General features: G+C 42.2%; 1 protein-coding gene across 1 annotated transcript; it reads right to left on the bottom strand.

Moving 5' to 3' along the window:
• On the bottom strand, positions 1–25,121 carry RMND5A (required for meiotic nuclear division 5 homolog A). Its single transcript, XM_064653499.1, has 9 exons — positions 24,805–25,121; positions 20,237–20,379; positions 13,726–13,860; positions 13,455–13,555; positions 9,022–9,188; positions 8,189–8,354; positions 5,427–5,529; positions 3,192–3,346; positions 1–1,737 (listed from the first exon to the last, which is right to left on the bottom strand). The coding sequence occupies exons 1-9, from the start codon at positions 24,944–24,946 to the stop codon at positions 1,674–1,676; spliced, it is 1,176 nt and encodes a 391-aa protein (XP_064509569.1). The 5' UTR covers positions 24,947–25,121; the 3' UTR covers positions 1–1,673.
• Positions 25,122–27,964: the final 2,843 nt, after the last annotated feature.

Below are 27,964 nucleotides of genomic sequence, written 5' to 3'. Positions count from 1 at the left end.
TAATATCCTCACCCGTTTATTGTTGATTTTACCACTTGGTAACGCGGCTGTTTTGAACTCAGTGTGAATACAATGTAAATTTTGCAGAGAAAAAAAGAAATCACACACCTGTATTTTTCACGTTATCAAACACATCTGAAGTTTAAAATTTGTGTGCCTTGACTCGCTCCTCTTTTTAATGTCTCTGTAGGTTTGTCCATTGTCACTGATCCGATAAGAGTCCGACTCAGTGTCTCCAGTCAGGTGACAGACAAATTCAAAAGGTGTAGATTTCCCAAAGACGGTCTTCTCTGTAGTGCATTTGTGCTAGTGCATTCAACCAGTGTGTCAGTGTTCAACCACGGAAGCTTGGGGTTGGTTGGTTGTTTTGTTTTTTTTTTAACTACACAATACAGAAATATAATTTTACATGTAGCTTTGCATGCCTTATGGCTGCTTGCCCTACTATAGGACAGTGCAATAAATACAAATATATGCACACTAAAAAAGATTTAACTGCCATGATCTACGTCTCCGTTATGAGTACAAATTTACCTAGTCAACAATATGACAAATTCAGCAGAAAAAGTGGCAATGGCAGTAATATTCTACTACAAAAACAAGGCTAGAAGCAAAGTGTTCTCAAGCTACAGAAAACTTGCTACCTCCTAATATATGATGTAGGGCCCAGTTCTGCCAAGTGCAGAGTTGTGATCAGTAGGTTGCATCAGAACATGCTTTCCCCCCATTTAACAATGAATACTTCTACAATTTATTTGGTTTTGATAACTGTTTATAAATAGCACACTATAAGGACTATTAAACTATACAGCAACATGACATTTATAGCCTAATCCTGAATACAAAGTTCAAAGAACATGACTACAAAGGCCAGAGAGCAAATGTCATCGACTAAAAGCATTTCCACTTCAGAATTTATTGAATTTTCTCTTACACAAACACTTCTCCATCGTGAAACCAAAGGAACAGGATTTCCTATTCCCTCTCTGCCCCAGTAGTAGTTTAGCCACACATCACCCTTATAAATTAGTGATGGATTTTAACAGGTAGCCCCTTGGGGCTATATTTTATATACTTTATATATATGCACATTTACTTTGAATTCTATGTAAAAGTTGAAAAAATGTTTGAAAGAAAAACTCAGAATATATCACAGCATTTTCAGCAAAAAAAATACAAATTAGTTTTATAACGACTATTCAATTTATCAAACCTTTTTTTTCTGAAGTATTTACCTTTAATTATGTACACATTACAGGAAATAAAACTTTGTCCACAAACATTCTCTAAGATGACAGTTATCAATAAAATGATAGAATAATAGCAGGAAGAATATTAAACAAATGGGGGTGATCAATTTCTGCCTTTAAAAAGTAAAAAGTCACCATATAATTATAAGTACAAAAACCTGCATTGAATGACAACTGCTGGTGTAGTAACTTGATCAGGTATGGAGACCAAGAGTATAGTAAAGCCCTATGGTAATAATATTTCTGTAGCATTTCCACTTGGTATGTATATACTAAATGTTGGCAAAGTTTCTGTAGCATTAGCTTATACAAACACAGGAGTCCTCAGTCTGCTGCATAAAAGGGAACAAATGTGTTTTAATTCTCCTGAAATGCACCTGAAATCCAGAGTGTCACTTACAAACTGCATAATGAAACTTTTCTTCAGAAAAATATCTGTTTGGCATCTCCAGGGCTCTGTTCCATTGGACAATAGGGGCATTTTAATCTGGGGACAAAAATAACGTGTTAGAATCGGGGCAATGTGTGACAACTGAGCATTAAAGGTATCAAGTTTTACCACTGTAGCATGAAACAAATGCATTCTTAAGCCACAACACTTTACTTGACTCCACTGAAAGTCACTTTTAGCTGAGAGAGACCTTATGATGTTTTTCTTTCTAGTCTTTCTCACCTTCCACCCACATGCCTCTGAATTATTAGATTAATCATGAAGAGGAATTTCTTCGTAGCTATTATTTCTACTTCTGGATTCTCTTGTTGTATTTTAGAGTCATGGAACGGTTTGGGTTGGAAGGGACTTAAAGACTGTCCAGTTCCACCCCCCTTGCCATGGGCAGGGACACATTCCACTAGACCAGGTTGCTCAGAGCCCCATCCAGCCTGGCCCTGCAGTAATTTTAGATCAGCTGGTGGCTTCCCTCAGCACCCAGTGCATTTTACTGTCTGGTTCTCAAAATGCTGTGATTTTACAACCCATTTATATCAGCTCCTGCAGGTTATGACTGAAGACCTCAGCCTGGCCTCCCTGCTGAGGTCTCCAGTGATACAATCCTACTTGCTTATAATGTCTCTTCTAGCACTGGTCCATTTTCCCCCCCATCTCTCACATTTGGGCCTTTTACCTTTTCCACCCTCACCCTGAGTTAATATTGTCAGAGCTGTGCTGTCACTAAAGCTGATCAATGAAAGTATCAGGAATGAGTGATGGGGCACAGGAATGACAGAGCAGCAAGTTTACTGGCTTAAAATGGCTAAAGTCACCCAGAAAGGCATCCCTTCAGGCTTCTCTAACAGGGCACAGAACACAAACATCAGTCGGCATTTTCATTCATGGCCTCACTTATTTTCACACTGAATTTCCCAAAACAACTTACAGCTCTAAATTAAGCTGACAGCCTCCACGGAAGCTGCATCTATTCCATCCAAACAACCACCAGTTCTTCCTCAAGAAAATCTGTATAGCTTTCTCTCTCCCATTTTCTGCTTCCCAAAAGCCTGCAGGCACACCACACATACCTGAGGAGTATTTTCACAGTGATAATTCCCCTACCTGCTCAATTACTAAGCTGTATTTCCCCAGAGGTTTGATTTTATTTCTAAGGGATGTTTCATGCATTACTAACCTTGCTCCCAAGGAAAAACTCTGTGTGTAAAGGCCTCCATTCTGAATTTAAGACAACACAATGGGACTTATAACTTGAAAAATTACTCTGCTCATTAAATTCCTTCACATAAACTTGCTTTTCACAACGCCAGAGGATTTATTATGCTTTTCTCCAGTGCATCAACCTGGTTTATCTGGATTTTAAACCATTCTCCAAGATTAACAACCTTCCACTGATTATGTAATTATGGACTCAGTTTTCCCAAAGCACAGTATTCTAGTCTTAAGATTGGCCTTTGTCTGTATGTTGCTTGAAATAAAAGAATGGTACTTACTTGCTGCCATTAAACATTTTATTCAAAGCGTCTCTTGATATAATATGACCACAGACTAATTTCATAGGTGGATTATTATCTGTTGTTTGCTGACGAAGGATGGGACAGGCAAATATTGAATGATACCAGCACTTTTTACCAAGGTCCACTTCAATCTGTGAAAGAAATCAACAGAAAAATTTATCTTGGGAAACTGCATTTCCAGATAATTATCCCTTCAGGTCATGGCCCTTACTTAACAGATTTCTCAATTTGGCTGTGAAGGCAGCAAAACCCATTGTGTGGATGCCTGACAATTTCCCAGCCAAAAATACTTAACTGTGATCTTAAAATGGTGATTTATGTTGGGCATGGGCAGAAGCAACAAAGCAGAGTATTCTGCCAAGGGACAAGTGCATATGTCGGTGCAAATCTATGCCCTGGCAGGAAAACTGAGCTGTGACCCAGCAAGACTTTCTGGAAATCACTGGCTAGGAAATACAAAGTGGTTTAGATGACAGACTTTATTTAAGGGAGAAAGAAAAAAAGAGAAAAATCCTTGGATTGACTACGTTAATGTTCTACAGCTTCTTGAAAGACTCTTCCAACGCCTTCATGTCTTGTGACTAATGAAGTGGGTTAGAATCACTAATTTTCAGTACCAACACAGAAGACACTGGTGCAGCACAACTCTTGCCCCAAGAACAAAATTATTTCAGGAAGGGGCATGTAACAGAGAAAAACAGGTCTGTGGCTTCAGCAATTAACTGGGAACTGCAAAAATAACTGCCTGTGTACCTAAAGCTGCTGGCTCTGACCAGTCCTCTGTTCCAAAAGGTTTAACCTTCAACCAAACCTGACAATGTGACCTTTTCATGCTACTTAATCTCTGCCTTTGCACAATGAAAATAAGGCTTTCCACACCCCTACTGCCTCAGCAGAACACATCCTCCAGTTCAGAAAATGCAAGGAGACACACGTGTATTATTAACTGCTCTACATCAGACAGCAATCTTTTTCCAAATTCTTCCTAGGTAATCATTCCTATCTGGACAGCAGGGCAGGAATTTGTCACACTTGGAGGTTACATTCTCAGCATTACAGAAAACACAGCTGGGAGAAACTCAACACACATCCTTACACTATAAATGAATCTCTTCCAGCTGCAGTCGAAGAGGGTAACTCAGTTCATGCCCAGTTTGCACTAAATAGGTTTCCTTTCCAAATCAGGAGCAGGTCACTGGAGAGCTGCACACGCTTGGTAAGAGCTATAAAGGGAAACTGGGGTTTCATAACAACTGAACTTCATTTCAACTGATATAAATGAGATGTGCTGGAAGCATAATGCACTGGATCCCAACTCCTGTGTCCCCAGATGCAGCACTAATTCTTTCATCTCCTGTCTGCCTGATAAAGAGCCAGTGCAAAGCAAGCCCTGGACTAAGCTCAAGCCTAGGTAGGGGAAGTTAATGTTTCCCTGTGGGATCCATTTTCTTTCCAGTTATACAGAAACAGAATAAGTAGAAGGAGAGAGCGCCTGTTTCTTTAAGGTTATTTGATCAAAGACCCTTTCAATGTGAAAGGGGATAACAAGTGAAAGGGGGAGCATAAAACAATACCCAGAGGTACAAACCTGACAAAGAGAGAGAATAGAGACAATAACAAGAAACAACCTTGACAGCCACACTAACTAAGAGGTCATCAATAAACTGCAACCAAACCTGGACTTTGCAAGAGATATCAATGCAAACCTGAGGGTCTCAGAGGACAGGGGGTCAGCAGAACTATACAAATTGTAGGAAGAAAGTGCAGGGCAAGGGGATAGGGAAGGAATGGCCAGAAAGAGGTATAAAACAGGCCAGAAGGGCGATGCCAATATTTGAGTGCCCGTGAACACATACCTGCTTTTGAATCTGGAGTGGTGCATTTCTGCTTTCACTAGTGGATTTCAATCTTTACCAGCCAAAGAGGAGGAAGGGACCTTGGCTATCTGTACTTACGTTTTATGCAATCCTTGTGTGTGGGTGCTGCTGAAGGCAGAGCTGTGTCTGTGGCAGCCTGTGCAGCTGGTCTGGTCGTGTCAGTGTCCTTTGTGTTTGTGTGTGTGGGTGTCTGTGAGCCCCAGGGCCCTGCAAACCCCCAGGCTGCTGGAGGTGGAGGCCATGTATAACATCCCATAACATTCAGCACAAAAGAAACATGAAAACAGCATTTGCCATCAGAAATCTGTCCTGGGACAGCTCAGCATCAACTCACCGGGAGTTCGTCCTTCTGGTTCCAAACGCCCGTGCACTGCCTTTGTTCAATAACTGCCTTGATATTAATTAGAGCTGGTAATGCTACACAACCTGCTGAAAAACTGCAGAAAAGGGAAATGTTAACATAAAGTACCTGCTAGGAAACGAGCATTTTTCACATTTCTGCTTCAAAGGTTAACTAGGACACAAGAGTTTTGTACTATTTCATTCAGATCTCGTTATACCTGGAAGGAGCTCAGAAATAGAGACAAGCAAGGGCTCTGGGGCGGGTTATCAGTTATCCTGTATTTTAGGCTGAGGCCCTCAGCTACTACATTTTGGACAGAAAACAACAGTTAATCCCCCCCTCTGAGTATTGTAATAAATTGATTTTTCTCTAGCACCTACTTTGACTTTGACCTGTACAGGAGAAAGACACCACTTCAGCTCACACAAGTGGTTGCTCTCAGCTATGGAAGAGCACGTGCAGCCTAAGAGCTTCCATGTAACCCACACGTACACACAACCCATAAAATCCTTTAATTATACCTAATTACCATGTAAAGAAACATGTCTTTCCACCTTCACCTTAAATCAAGAAAAGAAACGTAGAAGAGCCCTAGGAAGGTAAGTGAAGGAGGGAAAGCATGCCCTGTGACAAGAACAGCAGTATAAAACTGCCCAGAGTCTGTGTCCCAACAGTGCAGCCTCCTCTGGGAGTCGCCCATTACTGGAACTTACCACATCATTTGGAAATATTTCAGCATGTTACAAAAGAAAATATGACGCTGAGTTTCCAAAAAATTAACAGATGATTTGATGGATTTAAGTCTAACTGACACTAGTACAGGCCTGGAAATCACCAGCAGCAGATGATTTGACATTGGTATTAGCCTGCTCTGTTTGTTTGGCAGATTATTTTACTATTTGTGTAAGTTTTATTGTCTGCGGAAGTCATGCCCTTCGTCTCCGCTCTGTCCTTCCAGATAATTGTTTCTGTATTTCTGCAGGAACATTCTGGCTGATTTACTTGGGAAGGATATGCCTGAAACCTGTGGATCTCTTGCCTAAGCTACAAAAAAAATTTTTTTAAAAATCATATCCTCGCCAACTGGCCATTTCAATCCTTACACTTTGCTTTTTGGTTACTTCAGCCCTGACTGTAATTTGTATTAACCCTGTGAAAAAGTTCAGACAGATAGTATTTCTAGAAAGACAAGCATTACTGCTTTAATGGTTCTGTAAGAAAACATCTCCCAAGAGCCCTTTAAAAGTGTAACAATTCAAGTAAACAGTAAATTCAAATGGTGTCCTGTAGTCCTTCAAGACCCTGAACCACAACCTCCATACTACAAGAGTTATCCCACTGTCTCCACACATAGACTCAGACCATGAGCCTGTATAGGATTAGATAAATATTGGAGAAACCAATCAGCCTTAAAAAAGTGCCCATTGCTCATGTTCTAGAAAGAATGTATTTTATAGCAGGGATTTCACTTCACGCTGGTTTAATTCCTAAAGGATCTGTAGCACTCAAAGTTCACACCCATTTAGAACAGTCTTATTTATGACAAGAGTATTGATACCACCTATACAGTAAATACATTTCAGAGCAATCAATTCCACATCAGGAGCAAAGCAAATGTCCAACCCCTCCAAACATCAGTAACAGGGATTTTCCACTTCACTGAAAATCTCTTGGTCATTTGCACTGAAAACTGCATTGCAGCATCAGTGCACGAGCAACAAAAATGAAAAGGATTGTTGTTAATTTGAATGAAACAGGAGAAAGATGAAAGCCATAAAACAGAGATATAAGCTTTGGATATCTATAAAAACCTCAAAATGAAACTTGTAAGTCTATTGTAGAAAGACAATCTGAAGTGCTCCTTTTGTTCTTTCTGTTGTATTTTGTGACTGAGATGCAAACAGAAGGCTTGACAATTTACGAGTTCTAAACTAAGCACAGAAGTCTAACAACAGTAAATAGAAACAGGAAAAAAAAATCCCCCCCCAAAAGAGGAGGTAGTGAAGCTTCTGCTAAGTACCAAATCTAGCCTTGAAAGATATATATCATTTATTTTCTATTTAATGTCTGAAATAAAAATGAGAACATCAGGTGGGTATATTGGGGATATTGACATGCAAAGGCTAAATAGCAGCTAATCTGTTTTATCTTTGGAGCTCAAATGAGATTAGGTTGGGTTTCCTTCACATTTCCAACTGCCTCCTACAGATTTGCAGTTTGTCAGGTTAGCTGCCGAGCTTAGAAGTGCCTCTTTCTTTGCAAATGAGGTCCAGCAAACAATTCAGAAATTTTAGCAGCTGAAATTACAACGTAACTCTTAAGCATTCTTCTAAGAAGACCAGTAATGTGTGGATTAAAAACCAAAATTATCAAATGCTGACAGAATCATGGCCACAGTTCTAGGGTTTGGTTTTTTTTCAGTTAAACAGCAGGGACAGTTGTCACAATTTTGCTGAGAGTAACTGGCTGATTGCCATCCTCATCTTTCACACTTGTGTCTAAACTTCAGAAGCCAAATTCCATTCAGGAACACTTATTCTTGAGCTGCAGTGGTGCATGGTAAAGCTCAACACACAGGAACCTCTGATTTCTAACCTTTGCAAACCTGGTTAGAGCTAAATGTAATTATATTCTTTATTTAATGCAAGCTAGATGAGACTACTTCCCAAAGGCCATTTCTTTGGTCCTCAATAAGAAACAGAAACCAAACCATAACAAACCTGGCTCCAAAAGCAAAGGAAAAGCAGCATTACCTAACACTGAGAGGTGATTCCACTGAGAGGCCCAGGAGAGCACAGGCATCCCTTGTGAAGATGTCACAGATGTCAGCCCACTGGTTTGCATCCAACAGGTGAACGTACGGGGAGTTCTCGATGCCTTGCCGCAGGTACACCAGGCTGCCCATCAACACCTGAATGTCTGGGAGGGACCAGGAGCAGGGAGATGCTTTATGCAACAAATAAAAGCTCGTGTCTGCAGTTCTTTCACAAGGAAAACAGGCAGAATCAATGACACACCCCCTCACCTCTACAGGACACTCCATTCCACTATGGACTGACTGGGGAGTTGTCTGCCCCACCACAGGCAGGGTGTGCTGCCTGGGAATCTGCTGTAAACAGGTTTAGTTTTTTGTAAGCTTTCTGACACACACACACTACCCTAAAAAAATAGGCTTTATTGGATTCAGATTGAGATCATTCATTTAACTCACATGTTCCCCATTTTTCAAAAGTTTCACTTCTTTGTATTACCCCACGCAGCAGAAAGTAGCAGATGACTATTCCAAGAACATTTCTGTGCATTTTTAACACTTTACCCTGGCACAGACCTATCACAGATGTAATATACACACTTATTTAAAGAGTCAAAACCCTTAATGTTAAGCAAATGTGCAAACATTCACATTTATGTGTGTCCTCTTAAAAAAAGAGAAAAAAAGACAATTCAAATCGTAAGGATTCAGGTTAAAAAGCCTTTAACAAACTGATAGTAATGGAGTAAGGCACATTTGGAACATGATTAATATTTTACTACAAGGTGCCATATCCCAGTGCTTTAAATCCCCTTAATGTGACCAAAAATGTACCTTTCTGATGATTTAGGGCGAATGGCTGGAAGTTTTTCGCGTACTGAAGTGCTTCTCTTTGATTTGCTGTTCCCCCCATCAATAAACTAATGAAATATAATCTGTGCAGCTTAAATTCCAACGAACTGTTCTGTGCCATGAGCATTTCTCTGTTGGATACCGCCCACCTGGAAGAAACGAGGAGGCACAATGGGACGTGACACAAGAGTAATTAAGTGTCAGCCTACACCCTATGAAATTATCATAATTATCTACCCTCTATTTCAAGGGAAGTATGACTGTTCCCTGAACTTTTGAGAGTCTCTACAGAGCAGAGAAAATGGCAGGACCTTTTACAAGTAAAGGAGCTACACAGGGTGCACAACATATGGACTGTGGTACTTCTGGTGCTGCTGTAGAGGTTAAACTCTGCAAAATTCAACACTCACTGGCTGGAAGACAGGACTAAATTAGGTACAACAAAAGGTGGAAATAGCTAGAATCTACTGTATATAAATTAGTAACACTTGATCTTAATTTTAACAATTACTGACAGTTCTTCAGCTGCACACTGAAGAAGTTTGACCAAGCCTTTCAAGAACATTTTCCTATGTCCTCATTCAACAAACATGTTCTACAAGCCACTGTGTTTATATGTGTGCCCTGGAGAGAAGAATTGCATCTATGGGACCTCATAGACACTACCAAGACCTTACAATAGAAGGGAAGTCAGCCTAAATATCATACTTTACCCTAGATAAACTTTGCTTTCTGTGTTATTTTCAACTTGGACAATAAGAATATTTCTCACTTGCTGTGTTTCATTCACCATGACAACACTAATGTTTGGTTCCTAAATAACATGAAAGAATTCTTAAACACACATTGAGTAAAATGAATTGGAATTTTCAAAGCATTTCATAAGAAGTTTTTTTATTATTTAGAATTCATCCATCTCTTTCTTGTTTTTTTGGGAGGTTCTTTGGGTGTTGTTTCAGATTTTTTTTCCTTAATTCAATTTAGTCAGGCCTAAATCAATCCAATCTCTCTCTTAAGAACCTCAAATTTCAATGTTCTACAGTACATCTGTTTCTCATTAGTGTTAATTAGTTCTACTATTTTCGCTGTGGGGGCCCCATTAAGAAAAAAGCTTTTCACTTTTCAGTAACGAACTGAGGAAGTCTCTGTTCCTCAAAAAAAAAAAAAAAAAAAAACAAAACAAAAAGGGTATGTGAGGCTTCTGTTTTCTTCAATCAATACTAAAATAAGAAAATTAAGCATCCTTACAGTATTGGTAAAGCTTTCAAAGCAAGGAGGTAGAGCATTAATGAGCAAGTATCCACTTTCAATTTGTTGTGGTGGAAGTGTCAGTGGTCTGACTTCACTGACAAGGCTTTGTAAAGACCCAGGAATCTTTCAGTAGGAGACAGTGAAAAATGAAGCCTTTGAACTAAGAACAAGCCCTACTGTCCCTAATTTCAAGCAGTTTCAGATGAGCAGCCCCATAAGACTGTCAGCACTGTCATCTCCACCAGGAGGGAAGAGCACACTCACTAACCAAGGGTTGTGAGTGAGGTTTGGGGTGGTTTTTTAAGTTTTTGGGGTTTTTTTTTAACTGTATTTTTATGATCAGTGTGCCCAGCTTCAACCAGGTATAGTGGCAATAAAGTTCAATCCAGGCTACAAAAACAAGAGCCTGAAGTTAACAACCACAGACTAATAAGCAGCTTCTCTACTGCATCAAAAGAGCCTCCGTCCTCTCCCTGCCAATATTCACACCCACATGACAGAGTACTTCATCTTGCTGAGGCCGAGACTATTTTTCCAAATGAGCTTTTAGGCAGCCTTTCCATTTTTAGTTCTTTGAGTGGCAGCACAGATTTGTATCAAAAGAAAGCAACCACAGAAGCAAGGCCTGAGGTGTTTGGTCTGGGACACGCTGTTCCTACTTCCAACAGAAAAACAAAAAACCAGCAAGTGAGGTTTAAAACATCCAACCTACACACTCTCTACCACTGTCCAAAACTGTTGGTAATCACATCACCTGTCTTCTTACCTCCTCTCAAAATGATACTCTAAGTGTTTTCACTTCTGAGTGACCTGTGTACCCTCCTGTTTACAGACAGAGGTGAAGACAAAATTACAAACAAAAGCTTGGAACCTGGAAGTCATTCCCACCAGACCTTCACATGGAGATCCAACCTGACCTCCAAAGGGCCAGAATCCATTCAGAAAAAAAAAAAACACACATGTATTTCTCCTCCCCATCACCAAATTACAGTGAGAAAAGTCACTGGAAACTAATGGGATCCTGAAGAGGTGCAGAGATGACACAGTTTAATGGTGCAGGGCCAGACTGGGCATCTACAAAAGTCAAGCTGCACAGCCCACAAGGGAAAACAAAAAAGTTATGGCCAGTCATATTCTGTTTAAATCTGAAGTGACATATTTTTAAGTGTTGGAATTTGTATTAAAAGAAAATCTGAAAAAAAAAAAAGTACAGTTGGGGTCTGTTTTTTTTCTGAGACACAAATACTAATTTCTCTCTATCACCTCAGCAAGGGTTTGAAAGTCTATTGGAAAAGTCATTAATCTGACAACTCCCTTCCCATGGCAGTGACCAGGAGCCACTTGTGTTTGTTTTGTTTTCAACACTGAGTTAAACCAAGCACAGGCACAGAGCACTGGCAGAGCCCGAGAGACTGGTTGTTGTTTTAATCCCAACCTTCCACGATTTTGCATGGATAACAAACCCTGTTATACTCCCCTTCCTGGTTCATGGGACTGTAATTAATCATCTTTGTGTGACACCTTTCTGCTTCAACACCACTGTCAGCAGTCTGACCCTGCCATGGGCTCCTTTATGCATTCCTGGAGATGTATTTACTGATGCCAGTTTTAGCCCAAAGAGCACAATGCCACTCTCCAAGCTCCTATCATATGGAGATCATCCATCCAGGATTGGTTTCCATCCCTCCTCCTGAACACTCACCTCTGCTAGGAAATAATATGGGAAATCCCTTCACTGGCATCAGCAGTTCTGTGGAGTAACTGGGCATTTAAGACATGGGTTATCTTCTACACCAGACCATGACATTTTGTCACATGTGGATCATGCTCCCTATGGTTTTCACATAAACATCACTACAAATAAGGCCCCTTTGTGCCCAGAAGCAGCAAAGAGAAGCAGACAGCTTTTGCACTGTCCAGTTTAAACAGAATAAACATTATACACAGAAATAAGACAGGGTGGGGGAGGGAGACCAGCACAAAAACTATGCTGACAATACACCCTATTGTCTGCCCATTCAGCTGGAATAAGAATTCCTTTGAAGGACAACCATGCCTTCTCCTTTGTTTGAAAAATATTTAACTCATTGCAGAAACTACAAGATACAACTAAGAAGCAATGGGTAAGGCATAAAGCCCTGCAAACTCGAGCTAAAATGAATTGAGGGACTTCAAGGGAACAGATAGAACAGCAAATTACTGTTCCTCGGGGATTATCCTTCACAACAGCTCTGTTACTATTTGAACTATAAGAAATACATGGTGTAGCTGACAGTAAATCCTGTTTCAGTTGTAACAGCAGTGTTGCTTCCCTTCAATTTAGCCAATTCAACTGCAATAAACCACCCCACCTTTCCACCTGTGCAACTCTATTCGAAGGCCAACTATTTAGGTCAAACTTTGCATGACTCAGAGGCATAATGCAGGATTTAGCTGATGAACTTTGAGTGTCAGAGTGTCCCTGCACCTAAATGCCAATAAGCACTGAATTGACACACCTCTGCTGGTTCATGTTAAAGGGAAAAGAAAATGTTTGTTAATACAAAAATGTACTTAACTGAATAATGCAAAAAAGACATCCTAAGTATGTGAATTATGCTCAGGAATTAAACATGGAAATTTTGAATTTGCTTTTGTTTCACGGTTTCTGTTTTTAAAAGGTCGCTTCAGAGTTGGTTTAGTTTTGGTTGGTTGGTTTGGGTTTTTGTGTTTTGTGGTTGTTTTTTAGCTTACTTCTGAGACCAACCCAGGCTTATGAAAACTTAAAAATTAGGCTGAGGGTTTTTCTGGGGCTTTCTTATTTTTAAGTTAAAAGCTATTCTGAAATGGCATGCAGTTATGTATCCACTACTGTAAATCATAAAGCAGCAGCCCTTGAGACATTTATCACCTTTCCCTCCTCACTGTTGCTTTTAGCATGAGCCTACATGTCTAAAGGCTGTAAAGTCTACTGAGGTCGAGAAAATATCCTGGTCTAAGGCTGACTGACAGATCCCAGACATTACCAATTCCCAGACTTGGTTTTGGTCTGAGCAGTCATCTTTATCCACAGACTTGCATTAACTGAATTGTTTTGTTCAGGAGAAAAATCTTACTAACAGGTGTCCCTTTTGTTAAAAGCATTAAAAAAAATGGGGGGGAAGGAAAAAAATGAGTAGACTCACTCTAGTGCAGGTCTCAGAACTCTAACTTTTAATGCTTCCAATATTCGATTTAACTCCACAAATGGTTCTTTTTGACTTTGATCTATTGATAGACCAGATTCCTGGAAAAAAAAAAAAAGGCAGTTTTTAGTGAAAGCATGAAAAACACAGTGGGATTGATCTGTTGGTTTTCTGACAGTTTAAATATTGACCTAGAACATTCAAATAAGGAAGGTAACACAAAGCATCTTCTCCACAGTTGATAACCTTCAACACCCACACTTATCCTTACCTGACAAAGTTCCTCAGCTACATCCAGCATTCCCTGCCGGAAGAAGTGCTCCACCATCACCTCGTTGAGGATCCTCTGGCTGTCAGCCTGCCAGCACCCATCTATGCCCACACTGCTGATGTCCGAGTCAAAGTTCTGAAACACACAAAATTATCAGTTAATGGGCTGGAACAAATCACCCCACATCATTTTTCCTTAACTATGCAGGACACCTGTCTCTCCACCCTGATGCCTTCTGCCTTTTACTCAGTTGGCCCTCAATTACCTCCAAAGTGAAATGTATCTGTCAACTGCTTCATTATCTCCTGTGTATGGAAGAACAAATCCTTTGGCTTCCTTGTTTCAAGTCTGAATACTATTCACTGTAAGGAATTACACTGGTAAATTACAAGTCTAGCTAGAAAGTCAGAAACCTAGTTAACTAACTAAACATGGCTTTCAAGCCCATGGTGAATTTCTGAATGAAGTATCTGCAGAAAAAACTTTTTCCGTATGTGAAAAGTGAAAATGTACAGGGAACAGAAAACAGAATAGTGTACACCAGAATCAAGAAAGCGTTATCAGTGCATCACTGTCACTGCAGCACACCAAACTGGAAGTAAAGTTTTAACTCAAGATTATTTTACATAACTGGGGAGAGAGGAGATAGACAATGCTGAAAAAGGAAAATGTCATTCTCCCCACCCCCAAACAACAATGAAATTCAAATCTCTGAAGACCTCAACATCCCAGCAACAGGATGAGCTTTGAAAGTCCAAGAGATCTTTTACAGCTCTAACCCAGATGATCCTACTGCTGTGTATTTTTAGGCCAGTGGCCTATGGACATATTCCAGGAATAACTAAAGATATTGTCACGGTGACTCTTTGGTAACACTTGGCACTGCTTGGCACTGTGCCTCTTGGCAGCAGGAGAGAAACATTTGTTCCAATTCAAGATATAAACCAGGATTTTAACTGCTAACATGGTCTATGATGAGGGCAGGCAGGTTAACTTTAATAAAAATCCTCCTCCATTGCCTAAAACAAAGCTGCTGCAAAATAAAAAGCCTAAAAGTAGCTCCTTGTTTGCTGCCTGATGGCTCTCTATGGCTCTCTCTCTCGAGGGCTCTCTCCCAAGAAGGAACTCCGGAAATCAGGAGTTCAGTGAAAACAGCAGTGTTCAGCTGCAGCTCAGTGAGGATCCACAGCCCTGCACATCACGGGAACGCCGATCTCGCACAAACACCGGGTTCTGTCACAGCAGATAACACACAGCTGGCACGAGCTGCCTTCCTGTGCACAGCTCAGCCTCACACTGCACCCTCCTTTTACTCACCACTTAAGTATTTCCTTCATCAGCACCTTCACATCTCTGATGTTGCTCTGTGCCACCCTGAGAAAGGGGCAGTCTTCTCATCCCTGCACACAGGGCTCCAAAGCCACCACTCCCTTCAGGTCTCTCAGCAAACTTTCAGTAAAATGTTAAGTGCAGCAAATTATCTCTTCCATCTCTCTGAGACGGTGGAGCAAGATGAGCATTTGAATTATCACCACTGATTCAAGTCTCACATTTAACAATATTTTCACTTGGGTATCTTAACCTGTAAGCTCCTTGCCATGCTGCTCATCTTTAAGCTGTATCCTGAAAAACTTAAGCATCTTAAAGATTTAATAATACTGTTCTTATTCGTGCCAACTATTTGAATCCTTACAAGCTCACCACCATTGCTGATTCCTGGTATCAGTGTCCAAACACCACCAGAAGGTAAAAAATCCATCAACAACACACTAAAGGAATATCAGGGGCAGTATTCAGAACACACAGGTTTAATTTTGGTACTTAGTTTCCAGGGTGGAGATCATCAATAATCTAAAAGTAATTGACTTTAGGCTGTATAACCCTGTAAGCAGAAACCTTATTCTTCTGGGCAGTTACCAAACATTAAAGCTGAACCCACGCCTCAAACATTGTCACATCCTCCTCGCTGCTTGGGGGCACAGGTGGTGGAGCTAATTAGCTCAGTGCCCTCACAAAATACTCATTTTCTTTTGAAACAACAAATCTTGCTGTGAACCTTTTCAAAACCCCATCATAAATTAGACTTTTAATTCTCATAGAAGGTGGTAATGAGTTGTATCAACCTGGACGTGATGCAGATTCAAGTCACATGGTACAACCTGAGGACCTCAAGTTTTTTCACTTCCCCTCAGTCACTCTCTGATCAAGCCAGTCTTGATCAGGTTCTCATTCCAATAACTTTTGTGTTTTGTTTTAAACAGTTCCTGAGGTGTGTATTATATGTGGGATTCCACAGCTCTGCCACCTCTGGGCCCTGAGGAGCTTCAGGAACTGACTGCACATATTACAGTGAGTGACTGTCACATGTCAGAACAAATTACCACTTGCCTTTGGCTTCTGTATTTCATAACTGCCACGCACGGATGATCTGCTGGTGACTGCACACCCCTCAGTTTTGTTTTCTAAATGCTAACAGTATGCTAACTGACAGCACGTGGGGTTTAATAAGATTTCAAAAGTTAAAATAAATTCTGTAAGTTAAAAACTCCGGAAAGCTTAAAACCTGAAAAGCGCAAAATAACCTAAGTGTCAGCTAATATTCCTGAGAAACAAACCTTTTTTTAAGAGCCTAACTAATAAGTCTAGGGCCAAAATGTAGAAATCTTATGTGCTAAATACACCAATGAAACACCAATGGAACAACACACAACTAATAACTGCTAGAATGTGAGGACTTCAAGATGCACACAAACACAAGACGGACCATTTTAACCAACATAACAACCCTCTATGTTGTTTGAAACAACACAATATGAAGAAGGATGATGATTTAGTACAGTTTTATTCCTCAGTTGAGATTACTTTGTCCATTCCTCCCTTCCGAATTCTGATCCAAAATACAAATAAAATATTTGTTTACCTTCTCTGTTAAATCTGTCTGCACATAAAATAAAGCACAACTTGCCAAGACTTTGCATTCATTTAGCTCATTCTTCACAGTTATATGAAGTTCAGTAAAGGTTTTTAGTTTGTTCATATACAAGTTTTTACATGAAACAAACATTAACTTAGGTGAAAGTTTGCCTTCCCAAAGCACTACTTAAAATGTTGGCCTTTTAACAGGCTTAAAATTCTGGAGGAAAAAAATGAAAGGAGCTGCCATTTACTCCTCTTATTCCTAAATGAAGGCATTTAACCACTACTCAGATTGCTGCTAGAGGGAAAACATTTACCAGCCCATCAAAAAGCTTTGAGATGAATTCAAATCATTCCAGAATGATTTACAGAGACGCTGATGAGTGAGGTACCTGATAACTTGCTGAACAGCAGTTAGTTCTGGAAGCAGAGCAAATGCTCATACAATACAAAAAAACTGGATGCAAACAATTGCTTTCAAAGGAGAAAATGCTCTCTGGAAGAGGGGGCAACCTTTCATGGATCAGAAACATGTGATCCATGTAGAGCTACTATGAAAAAAGGTTTAGCTTATTAGATAAAGTTTCCAGGAACTACTAACTAAAAAGTAACACACAAAGCTTTGGCATTTCAGACTTCAATGTATTTGATGCCAAATTTGAACTTCATTTTGCTTAAGGGCTTCTGTTCTCAGAGTGAACTCTGCAGACAGACAAATCTAGGGCCCATCCAAGTTCACAAGCAATTACTACAATAACTTAAAACCTGACCACACTAAACTTTATATCTAGGTATAACCCTGCCTCAATACAGGGAAAAAAGAAATTGAACCTGAAATTGCCATGAGCAGACAATACAGCAAGTTCTTCCACAATCCAGGCTTGCTAAGGAGGAAGTTTGTTGATTCCACACGCAACAACAGCTGTCATTTGGCTGTGTCACATAAAATTGGCACCAGTATTACCATGTTTCCCAATCTCAAACCAGGCAACAAAATAATGAGTTATATTTATCTGTGCCTGAGCATGCACAGCTAGGGAGACCACAAGCAGTGTTCTGGAGATGTTAATCTGTCTATAAAATAAGTTTGAAACAAAAGTCAAATCTCATGAATCAAGGCGAGGGCTGTGCTTCTTTATATTCTAATGAGTGTTTTATTTTGGAAGCAGCAGTATTTTGTCCAGAAATGTGTTGAGAATCAATTCACTACATCAATTACACTTAATTACTTCTATTGGTTTAAGCTTAAGCATATTATGGTGAAGGGATGGGGGAGGGCAATTCCAGTAGGTTATGGGACTCAGGTGCCAACAAAGACTTTGCTGGCAGGCTTCAAACATATTTTCCAGCAGCACAGGGAAACTGCATTAACTACATATGGAAGCTTTCCTTCAAATGTCACTGTTCAGGGAAACGCTGAATTCCACCTGGATTTAAACATTTCACATATTCATCGGAGAAAGAGGACAATACACATTCTAAAGTACTTCCCTTATTAGCAGTTGGAGAAAACTAACAATATCCAAACTGCTTGCACTAAAAAGAAAAGCTCAACGAAGTTCATATTTAAGGAGACAATCCTAACTTGTGCTCTAAACTTCATAAAACTACATCCTTCATTACAAGTAGAACTGGGGACTCCTGCAGTTCCCACTGCTTCCAATCTTTTGATGCAAACACCACAGACACTGAGATTGAAAATCCAGAGGAAGAAGCACACTGAATACAGCAAGTTGAGCTTATTTTTTAAGCAGCCCTTCTGACACTCAACAGGCTCAGAGCAGGAAAGAATTATTCAGATCCTTTCTATTGTTTCACAAAACCACACACTCGAAACTTAAAAAATGATTTTTATTTACATCTATCCCTTTTCAAATGTAAATAGTAAATAAACTTAAACAGCAGGACAGAAATAATACTGGAAAAACTCTATTTCCATGAAAACTAAAACAGCAATTTGGAGATTAGACTCAAGCCTAAACTTCTTTAAGCTTGCAAGTGTTGGGGTTTTTTTGGCTTGTAAGAAATACCATCACCAATTTCCACTGAACATTCACACCCTCTATATATGACCTGAGGCTGTTCTACCTCAGAGGATTTAAATGAAGAAGGTCTGGCCAAACTCTAGAGCGTATTTGTACAAAGTCCACTTGCTAAAGCAGAATAGGAAAGTTTAAAACTTAGGACAAGATTACATAGATTTATTTCAGGCTTCAAGCTGGTAATAAGGATGGAATTTTACTCTAGTTAATTGGTTTAGGTACAGCAGCAAGGATTTGAGACAGATGCATCCTTAAGCTTTGGATAAGTGACGTGTGGATTAAAGCTATTACTACAAAGTTTGAGCTCTCCATGATGGTCAGCCATACATATAAACAAAAAATACAACAGTTTCATGGACAATCTGCCCAATAACACAGCATTAAGTACTTTGTTCCTTCATCACACTATTGTAACATTGTGCTTTAACAGATTATCATTACTAACAAAGCTTAAATGAGATTCCCAAAGGATAAATCAGTATCGGGTAACGCTGCAAATGTCTTTGTCCAGGTGAAAAGATTCATTTACAGGACCATCCTTAATAAGATTATAAGGTGTACCTCAAACCAAATGTTTAGATCCTGTCAACAGAGGCATGTTCTGATGTGAAACCATCACAAGAATGTCCAAAAAAGACTCCCTGAATACAGAGAGCCTCTAAAGCACAAGACTCCCTGAATACAGAAAAGAACACAGACAGAGAAAAGCATGTCCTGAAAGTATACATATAGCACCACTGTAGTATCATTTCAAAGAATCATTTCAAATATCTACCTACAAAAATATTCAGATCCCAGTTATTCTTGAACCTGCAATTCATCTCAGAACATCTCATATGCAAAGCTCCAAAGATAAGCTGCCCTATTTGTTATGGCACAGACACGCTGACTACAAGATGTTGAATCTACTCTACTCACATTAAGGCTGTGTTATAAAATTAAGCCCCAAAACTAACAACACCCCTGAAATATGCACAAACTGCCTTTCTTAAAAAATTCTCTTATCTTACAGAATCACAGAATGGTTTGGGTTGGAAGGAACTTTAAAGATCACCTCATTCCAACTCCCTGCCACGGGCAGGGACACCTCCCACTAGACCAGGTTGGCCCAAGCCCAGTCCAACTTGGCCTTGAACACTTCCAGGTAAAGGGCAGCCACTTGTCCTCCTTTCCAGAACAAAATGCCACTTCTGAGTTACCTGCTACGGACAATTAAATAAACATTATATATATAAACCACAGTATTTCTTACCGAGACAGATACCGAAACAAACATCCTGCTAAACCAATAAAACACAAAACATACTAAGTCTTGTAGTATCAATAGGGAGTGTTCTCTCAGAAATTAGGAGATCTGAGCTGCCCCAGAAGGAATACTCTGTCTGCAGTGAGTTCTGAAAGCAAGTACTGTACAGCCCCCTGAATCACCTCTGCTTCTGTAGTTCTCAGGATGATTTAGTTAAGATTGACTGTAGCACAAATCCAGATTTTCTAAAGCAGAGCATACACCACAGAACTAATGCTATAATACAATCAAACCACAAAATAAATACCTTATCAATGGCTTTTCCAACTCGGGATACACTGCTGTGAATGTCCTTATGATCGGAGGCCAGTTTTTGGACTGTGTCTTTTATTCTTTTACAACACTGTGTCATAACAAGTGAAATCGTCCCTGACAAGTCTCCATCTTGATCTAGACAAAAGAGAGGAAAATTACTCACTTTGCTACAGACAAATGGTAACATCCAATCTCTTAATATGCCACATATAAAGACAAAAAGTGGTATTAAAAGAAAGAAATGCAATCCAGGGAGTATTTGCAAAGCAAGATCAGTGTAAAAGGAGGCAGAAAGACAGGAATTCACCTGTTGTGAAAACTCACCTGGGGAATTAGGAATCCAGCTGGGTGTACAGTAACAGTGAACAAGGGCAACAGTTTAAAAAATTAATGCAAAGTTCTCATGTGTCTCAGTCACAGTATACGAATAAACATCTCAAAGAAACACCCAATCCACAAATGTCTCAGGGAATAACAGAATAACAGAAAGCTGCTGAAGCTACTACAGGATCAGTTCTCTTTCAGACAGACCCTGAAGGTACATGAGAATATCACCTTTAACTACAACAAGGTGAAAGCAAAATGTGGATTGATGAGAGTCCAGTTAATTCCCACCCCACAAACCACCCACTTCTACTGGACTCTGTGCTTGAGCTGTATCAAACTGCTGCTTCCTGACTCGTGGAAACACCTCTGGAAGTTCAGCCAACCAGCCTCCAGTTCCCCTCTACAGATAAGAAGCAGCCCATGAAGGACCAGTGGACATTGTTATGAGATTTATTCTCTAGGAACTGTGACATTTTTAGCTGATGTCCGACAACCCATTCTGTGAACAAAATAATGAACAGGGAAGGTTTACAAGCCCCATCACAGCACTTCACAGTTTACACCCTCTGTGCTTTGCATCAAACATTGCTCAGGGAAAAAAAAAAAATCATTTTTCAGTGCTTTACCCCAGTCCTTTCTTTCTGCTTTTGATTCAAAAATACAAAGAGAATTTTACCTCTGAAGGTCTCTCCTTCCACAAAGTTCATTCTAAATGAAGAGTTTTTTCCTTTAGCAACACAGACATAGCAGCCTTCAGCTGCAGGAAGGCTACTTTTAGTGGGAGAGAAGCCCAGAAATGCCTCCCCGGTATTCTGGGCCCGAAGCCCTCATGTGCAAAAACCAAAGTCATCTAAATATCTCTTTAGAAGGAGGATTTTATGGAAAATGTGTTCGCTTTTTAAGTTTGTTCGGTTTTGATTTCATATTTTAACACATTTTTTTGTTTCAGCAGCGTATTAAGAGCACAGTTTCTGGAGACAGCAAAGGAAATCCAGAAAAAACTGTGATCACAAGGGATGGATAATGATTCCACAGACACTTTTTCTAGATACCTTCCCCTCTGTTGTTGCACATTGAACTATCTCACCTCACCTCTAACCAAGCAAACAGCTCCTGTCCAGCCCCACAATCCCCAGCTGAGGAAGCTTCAGCAGCGTTTTTGCAACAGCCACAGCTTTTAAGAAAGAAAAAAGCTTTAACTCCCTCCAGTCCCATGAAGCCAAGGATCACCTCCCCGTCAAATGGCTATTTTTTTTCTAGTGGATGAGTGAGGAGTAATAAGGATTGAAACAGTCAATTCTGTGACTCTGTGCATCCCAAATTAAAAATGAAAAATTCACTCAACTATTACATGGAGTTCACCTCCTCAAATTATTTTAAGAATAATCCCTATTTCTCAGTTGCTGTTTCATTTTTATGACAGACATGTAAAATCACATGAAGGATCTTTAACTATCTCGTGGTTTTTGCCACCACAAAATGATCAGCCAGAGATTACACAACAGGCAAAATGGAAACGCTCATTCTGCAATGAACAGAGAAGCTAAAATACACTTCTGGAGTTTTTTTGCAAGAAGAGCCATTAAGCTAAAACCCAAACAACTCACTGCTTTTACGCCAAGCAAATAAGTGAATTACTGGCCCCTGACACTTATTGCAGCAGAAACTAACTCCTGTAAATCAATGAAAATGTCTACACAGGAAAAGTCATCAGAGCTGTAAAAGGTTTCCCCTCTGCACCCCTCTCTTCCAGCCTCAACCAAACTATGAGCTGCTTGTAAAAAATCAGCAGGAGAAAGCCTGGAACCAGCCCTCCTGGTATTTCGGGGTTCACAGGACACCACAGCCCTGCACGTACAGTCACAATTAAAAAAAGAAATAAATACACTGGCCAGCAGACATTGGGCACAAAGCAGAGTCCAAAGCCAAGTTTACTCAGCCAGACACATTTATACCATCCAGGAACGTGCAGCCCTGCCTTGGCGGCTCCAGAAAGACAGATGTATGAGGGGAAGGGAGAAGAAAAACAAACTTTGCCTTCCCACTCACAGGACTGAGCACAGATAGGGCTGGTCTGTCCTCAGGCTTTAACATGAAAAAAGACATTTTAAGGGGCTGGAGGGGGGAGGGAACCCCACAGTTTAGAGGTTAAAGCAGATTCTAATGGTTTCTTTGTCCCCACCCACTTCCTTTTTATATCCACTGCCTATTTAAGGTCTTTTCATGCATCTTTGCTCTCAGATCTTGTCCTACAGCATTAACTTCTTCTTCAGCAGTGAGGGTTTTCATTTCTCTTCCTTTTTTCCTTTAAAATTGCGTACTAAAGCATATTTCTGCACTCCATACCCCTAAATTAGAGCTCCACATTGAGATATCTGGCTGTTTTCAACACTACCAATTTTCAAAAATCCTCAGGACACAGTGTATAAAAGCTGCAAATACCTGTTCTTGTTAGAAAGTTATAAATAACGTGTTAAAGGAAAAAAAAAATACCAAGAAGAATTTTGCCACCTACGAAGCCAGCTCACCCTCAGGTGCCAAAATTGAAGAGTCCCCAGATGTTTAAGGGTGCACTAATAACATATTGGCTTCATTCTACTAAAAGAAAGCTCAGTTTGCAATGTGCTCTCTGGGACAGCATCATCACTTGGTAAGTGCTGAAAGTATTTCCAGGGCCTTCACTGGACAGCCCCAAAAACTGCTAATCCAAGCCTGGATGGAAAACCCAACAAGGACCCAGAAGGAATCACACACTGGAACCTTTTAATTTTATCACAACGTGAGTAAAGGCTCTGGACCTGCAATGGGATTCTCCCAGACAAACCTTTACAGCCCAACAAAGGCCAACACAAGTGCGAGGGTCACACCATGAGCATTCCAGGCCAGGTCAGGTTGTGAAGACACACATTTTATTGACTGTCCTCAATGCTCAAGCCCAGACTGTTTCAAACAGCACCAACAACAGTTTGAAACACAGTTCAAAACAATGTCAGAAAGACCAAACTTTTTTTCATCCCAAACAAATGCCTTGGAATCAGAATTCCATGTTTGCTGTCCATAGAAACTGCTGTGTACACACAGAGCAGCTCCAGCACACTCCTACTGGAGTTCCTGGAATTATCCACACTCCTGACTGAGCTTTGCACCTGTATTTGCACAAGAACCACAGCAAACACGTTTCCTTTGAACCAAACAAAAGCAAAAAGCAGAGCAGCAGCACATTTGCTCTCAAGTTTGGGCTCAGGAGCCTGTAAGTTCCTATTTTTAATCCTCGGCTTCCTGCGTGGTCCTGGGTAAATCACTTCAGCTGCCTCTCCACTCCCTCCCACTCCATCAACAAAACACGGCACTGCCTCCACCTCTGGGATTTCACAACCTTTACATGTCCTGTGTTTACAGCCCCAGCAAGTGCCCAACACCAGCTGACACGAGGACAGGGCCGGTATTTACTCCCTGCCGTGTGCTGTGGCTTTACCCTAAACACCGCCAAACCCTCCCCCCCAAGCAAAGGAACACAACTTAGGGGACATAGGAAAAGAGAAAGAAAAGAGAAAATAAAACAAATACGAGTGAGGGGAAAAAAAAAGCAAACAGGTCAGGCCGGCCCTGTGTTTCCCCCGGGGTGACCAACCCCTTTGTCACCCAACATCAAGGGTTATGAACACCCTCACTAGGGTCACGCCAGACCTGCTGACCGGGAACAAATGAACCTCTTGGGCAGCACAGACAAGGCAGGGAAGGCCTGGAAGGGCCGAGACCCATCACAGAATCACACAGAATATGCTGAGCTGGAAGGAACCCCCAAGAATCCTCGAGCCCAACCCTTAGCCCTGCACAGGACCATCCCCAGGAGTCACACCGTGTGCCTGAGAGTATCATCCCAATCCTTCTTGAACTCTGGATGACTTGGTGCTGTGACCACTTCCCTGGGGAGCCTGTTCCAGCACCCAACCACCCTCTGGGTGAAGAGCCTTTTCCCAATACCCAACCCAAACCTCCCCCACTCCCACTTTTTAACTTTTCCATGTCAGAAAAGCCCCAAATCTCCGTGGGGTGGTCCTGACTCAACCTCCGCAGCACAGAACCCTCGGGGCAGGGGCTCTCCCTGGAAGTGTCCCCACCCCACAGAGCCCGAAGTTTTGGGGCCAGAACACCCAAAATTTTGGGGGTTCCCCCCCGGGGGAGGCGCAGGGGAGGGAAGGAGGGGTGCGGGGGAGGGGTCTCTCCACGTACTCTCTGTCTGCAGGATCTCCCTGCGCAGCCCTCCCGCGTACTGGATCAGCTCCTCCAGGCTGCGCTCGCAGAGCTGCCCGTATCCCGAGAACTTCTGCAGCACCTTCTCCAGCTCCCTCTCCACCGTCACGCACTGGTCCATCGCGTCCGGGCCGCGCTCCCGCTGCTGCTGCTCCTGCTGTTCCTCCTCCTCCTCTTCCTCCTCCTGGTCGTGCTGCCCGTCCCGCCGCCCCCCGGCCGGGCCCCCCGGGCCCCCCGCCAGCGCCGGCCCCGGCCCTGGGCGGCCCCGGCCGCACTTCCACACAGGCACCGCCGCGGGCACGCCGGGACCTCGCGCCGCTCCGCGCAGGCAGCGCCGCGGACACCCCGCCCCGGAACCTCCGCCGAACCTCCGGAGGGTTGTTGTTGTCTTTTTTTTTCAGTCAGGCGGCGCCGCGGGCAGCCCCCGCTCTGTGCCCGCCGCTGCTCCCGGTGTTCCCAGTGGGATCGAGAAGCGCTTCCTCGTCGGCGGCGCGTGGGGAGTTAACCCGGGGAGCGGGGATGGCGGGGGTGCGGTGGGTCAGGCAGCGCGGCGGGCAGCCCGGCGCGGGGGCCTCAGGGGCGGCGTTGCCATGGCGACGGCAAGGCCTGAGGGGGCGCCGGGCCTCGGGAGGCCTCGGCGGCTCCTCCGGGTTCTGCGATCGGGCTGGGCCACCCCTGGGGCCTGGGAGCGGTCCCTCCGGGTCTGTTACGCCCGGGGCCGGGGAGCGGCTCAGGGCAGTGCGGTGGATGCAGTGTCAGCGCTGAGGTGACCCCCCCCCCCCGGGGTACAGAGAGTTCGCTCCCAGCCAGGCTGCGAGGAGCGCGTCTCGCCTCAGACATCGCACAAGTGACACCGAGCAGCAGCTCTAAACAACGCCAGGAAACGCGCCGTGCCGGAAGCGAAGCGTTTAGCCCGTCGTCGGGTTGTTAATTGGTCGGTAAACTTCCGGGCGGTAAAGTTTTTGTGTTGAGTTAAAGGCTGAAGTGGCGTATTGGACTGGCGGCGGCTTGTGAAAAAATGTGCTCAAGGAGATGTCTGAGCTTGGACTCCACCTGGTGAACGCCAGCTCCAGAGGATGCCACCAAGTTGATCGGAAGGATAGAGCACCTCTCCTGTGGGGAAAGGCTGAGGGAACTGGGATTGTCCAGCCTGGAAACGAGAAGGCTCGGGGGAAAAATTTCACTCTTCCAGCACCTGAAGGGAACTTACAGCAAAGATGGGGAAAGACTATTTACAAGGGCATGTAATGACAGGACAGGGAGCAATGGCTTCAAACTGAAAGGAGGTTTAGATTAGATATTAGGAAGAAATTCTTCCCTGTGAGGGTGGTGAGGCCCTGGCACAGGCTGCCCAGAGAAGCTATGGCTGCCCCATCCCTGGAAGTGTTGGTTAGAAGGCCGGGTTGGATGGAGCTTCGAGCAACCTGGGATAGTGGAAGGTGTCCCTGCCCATGGCAGGGGGTTGGAACTGGATGGGATTTAATCACAAATTATGTTTAAACACATCACACATCTTCTGGTTTCATAGGTCAGCACAGTGGTTTAGTTTGTGAAGTTCTGTGGGCTCCTTGTTCATCTCAGCACACTCAAGCAAGGTCTCCTTGTTTATTTATTTGTTAACATTAAACAGAACTTTATCTTCTCCAGGGGGCAACAAATCGTTTTTCCCTGTTACAAAAACAGAAAATTTGAACTGCCTAGGGAAAAAAATTGTCTTTATTTGAAGCTTTAATTAATCTATTCTGCTCCTGAAAGTTGTTCTGTCCTTGAATGGTGTCTGTTTCCGTGCAGTTAATCACTCCGTGTTTATGGGCAAATCAAATTGCCACAAGGGGTGACCACGAGGTGCAGCTGCGACTGTAAAAAGCCCCTGAGCACCTGCTGGGGTGTCGCAGCTGACCCTGAGCGGGGGAGTTGGGCTTCAGAACCTCCCCGAATTCCTGCGTGAAGCACCGCCAGGTCACCGGGATCGCCTCACCCGAATGGCAGGGGGTGGGACTGGGTGGGTGGGCGTTAAGGTCCCGCCCAACCCAAAGGTCCCGCCCAACCCAAACCGCTCCATGATTGAACATCCAGCGCCTTGGCTGAGGTGTCGGTGCTGGTCGCTGTGTCACAGAGTCACCCTCTGTGTTAAATCTTTGGCCACTTGTACCTAGTAGGAAACATCTTCTGATTTAAAATTCCTCTGCCTACAACACAGTAGTGTCTGGGCTGCTGCTGTCTTGCTTGGAGACTCACATAGGCTTGTTGGTTTATTTAATACCAGGCAATGACAGGGAGTCACAGTTTCATATCACACATAAAAATGTATTGGGATGCACCTGTGTTGATCAAGAGGTACCTCAAGAGATTCTGTGTCAGCGAGCTCCTAAAAATTCATAGAATCAGGATATCCTGAGTTGGAAGGGACCCACCAGGATCATCGAGGTCCAAACCCTATCATTGAAGTAAATTGTATTTACAGAGTTGGCTCTTAGGAAAACTGGGTTTCAGGTCGTTTAAATGTTAGTTTGCTAAACTACATCTTGATAAACTCAAAAAAATTAAGACAAAAAAGGTATAATATTTTAACGTGGTAAAGGATTAAATTAAGATTTAAAATCCTTGGTTTTACTGACTTCAAAATGTTCCCTGTGGAGTCTGGAAAGTAGATTATTGTCTGTATTCCCAGGCTGCACAGTCAGCAACTGCTCTTAGGAGAGGGTGGGGGAGGAGAGGGAATCCTTGCCATTTATCAAGGGGCAGCAGATAAAAAGACTACAGGTTTGGCTGTCTGACAAGGGAAGGTGGCTGTCCCAGTTCTCAGGATTTGGGCTCGTTTGCTTGTAATCATAGTAAAAATACTTTTGCTGCCAAAAATATTTAAAACCAGATCCCTGTTTTGGGTTTTTGTTTAAAGGTGGAATTTATGTTCTCCATTAGCTTCACATTTGTAACATTTGCTCTGTGATCATAGAATTGACTGAGTGATGACTGTTTAATGCTGTTAATTAGTAGTGTTAACCCTGAGGTCTTTAAAATGTCACTATGTGTCATCTTTGTGTTCAGCCCAAATGAATTTTAAGTCACTGTTAAAATATTTAGATTTTCCAGATACTTAAAACTCCCTGAAAGATTGTTTGCAGGTGACACGTCAAAG

This window comes from Pseudopipra pipra, chromosome 4 (genome assembly GCF_036250125.1).
Source record: "Pseudopipra pipra isolate bDixPip1 chromosome 4, bDixPip1.hap1, whole genome shotgun sequence".
Lineage (NCBI taxonomy): Eukaryota > Metazoa > Chordata > Aves > Passeriformes > Pipridae > Pseudopipra > Pseudopipra pipra.
Note: the sequence above shows the minus strand (reverse complement) of the source record. Positions and strands in the feature narration are given on the sequence as shown.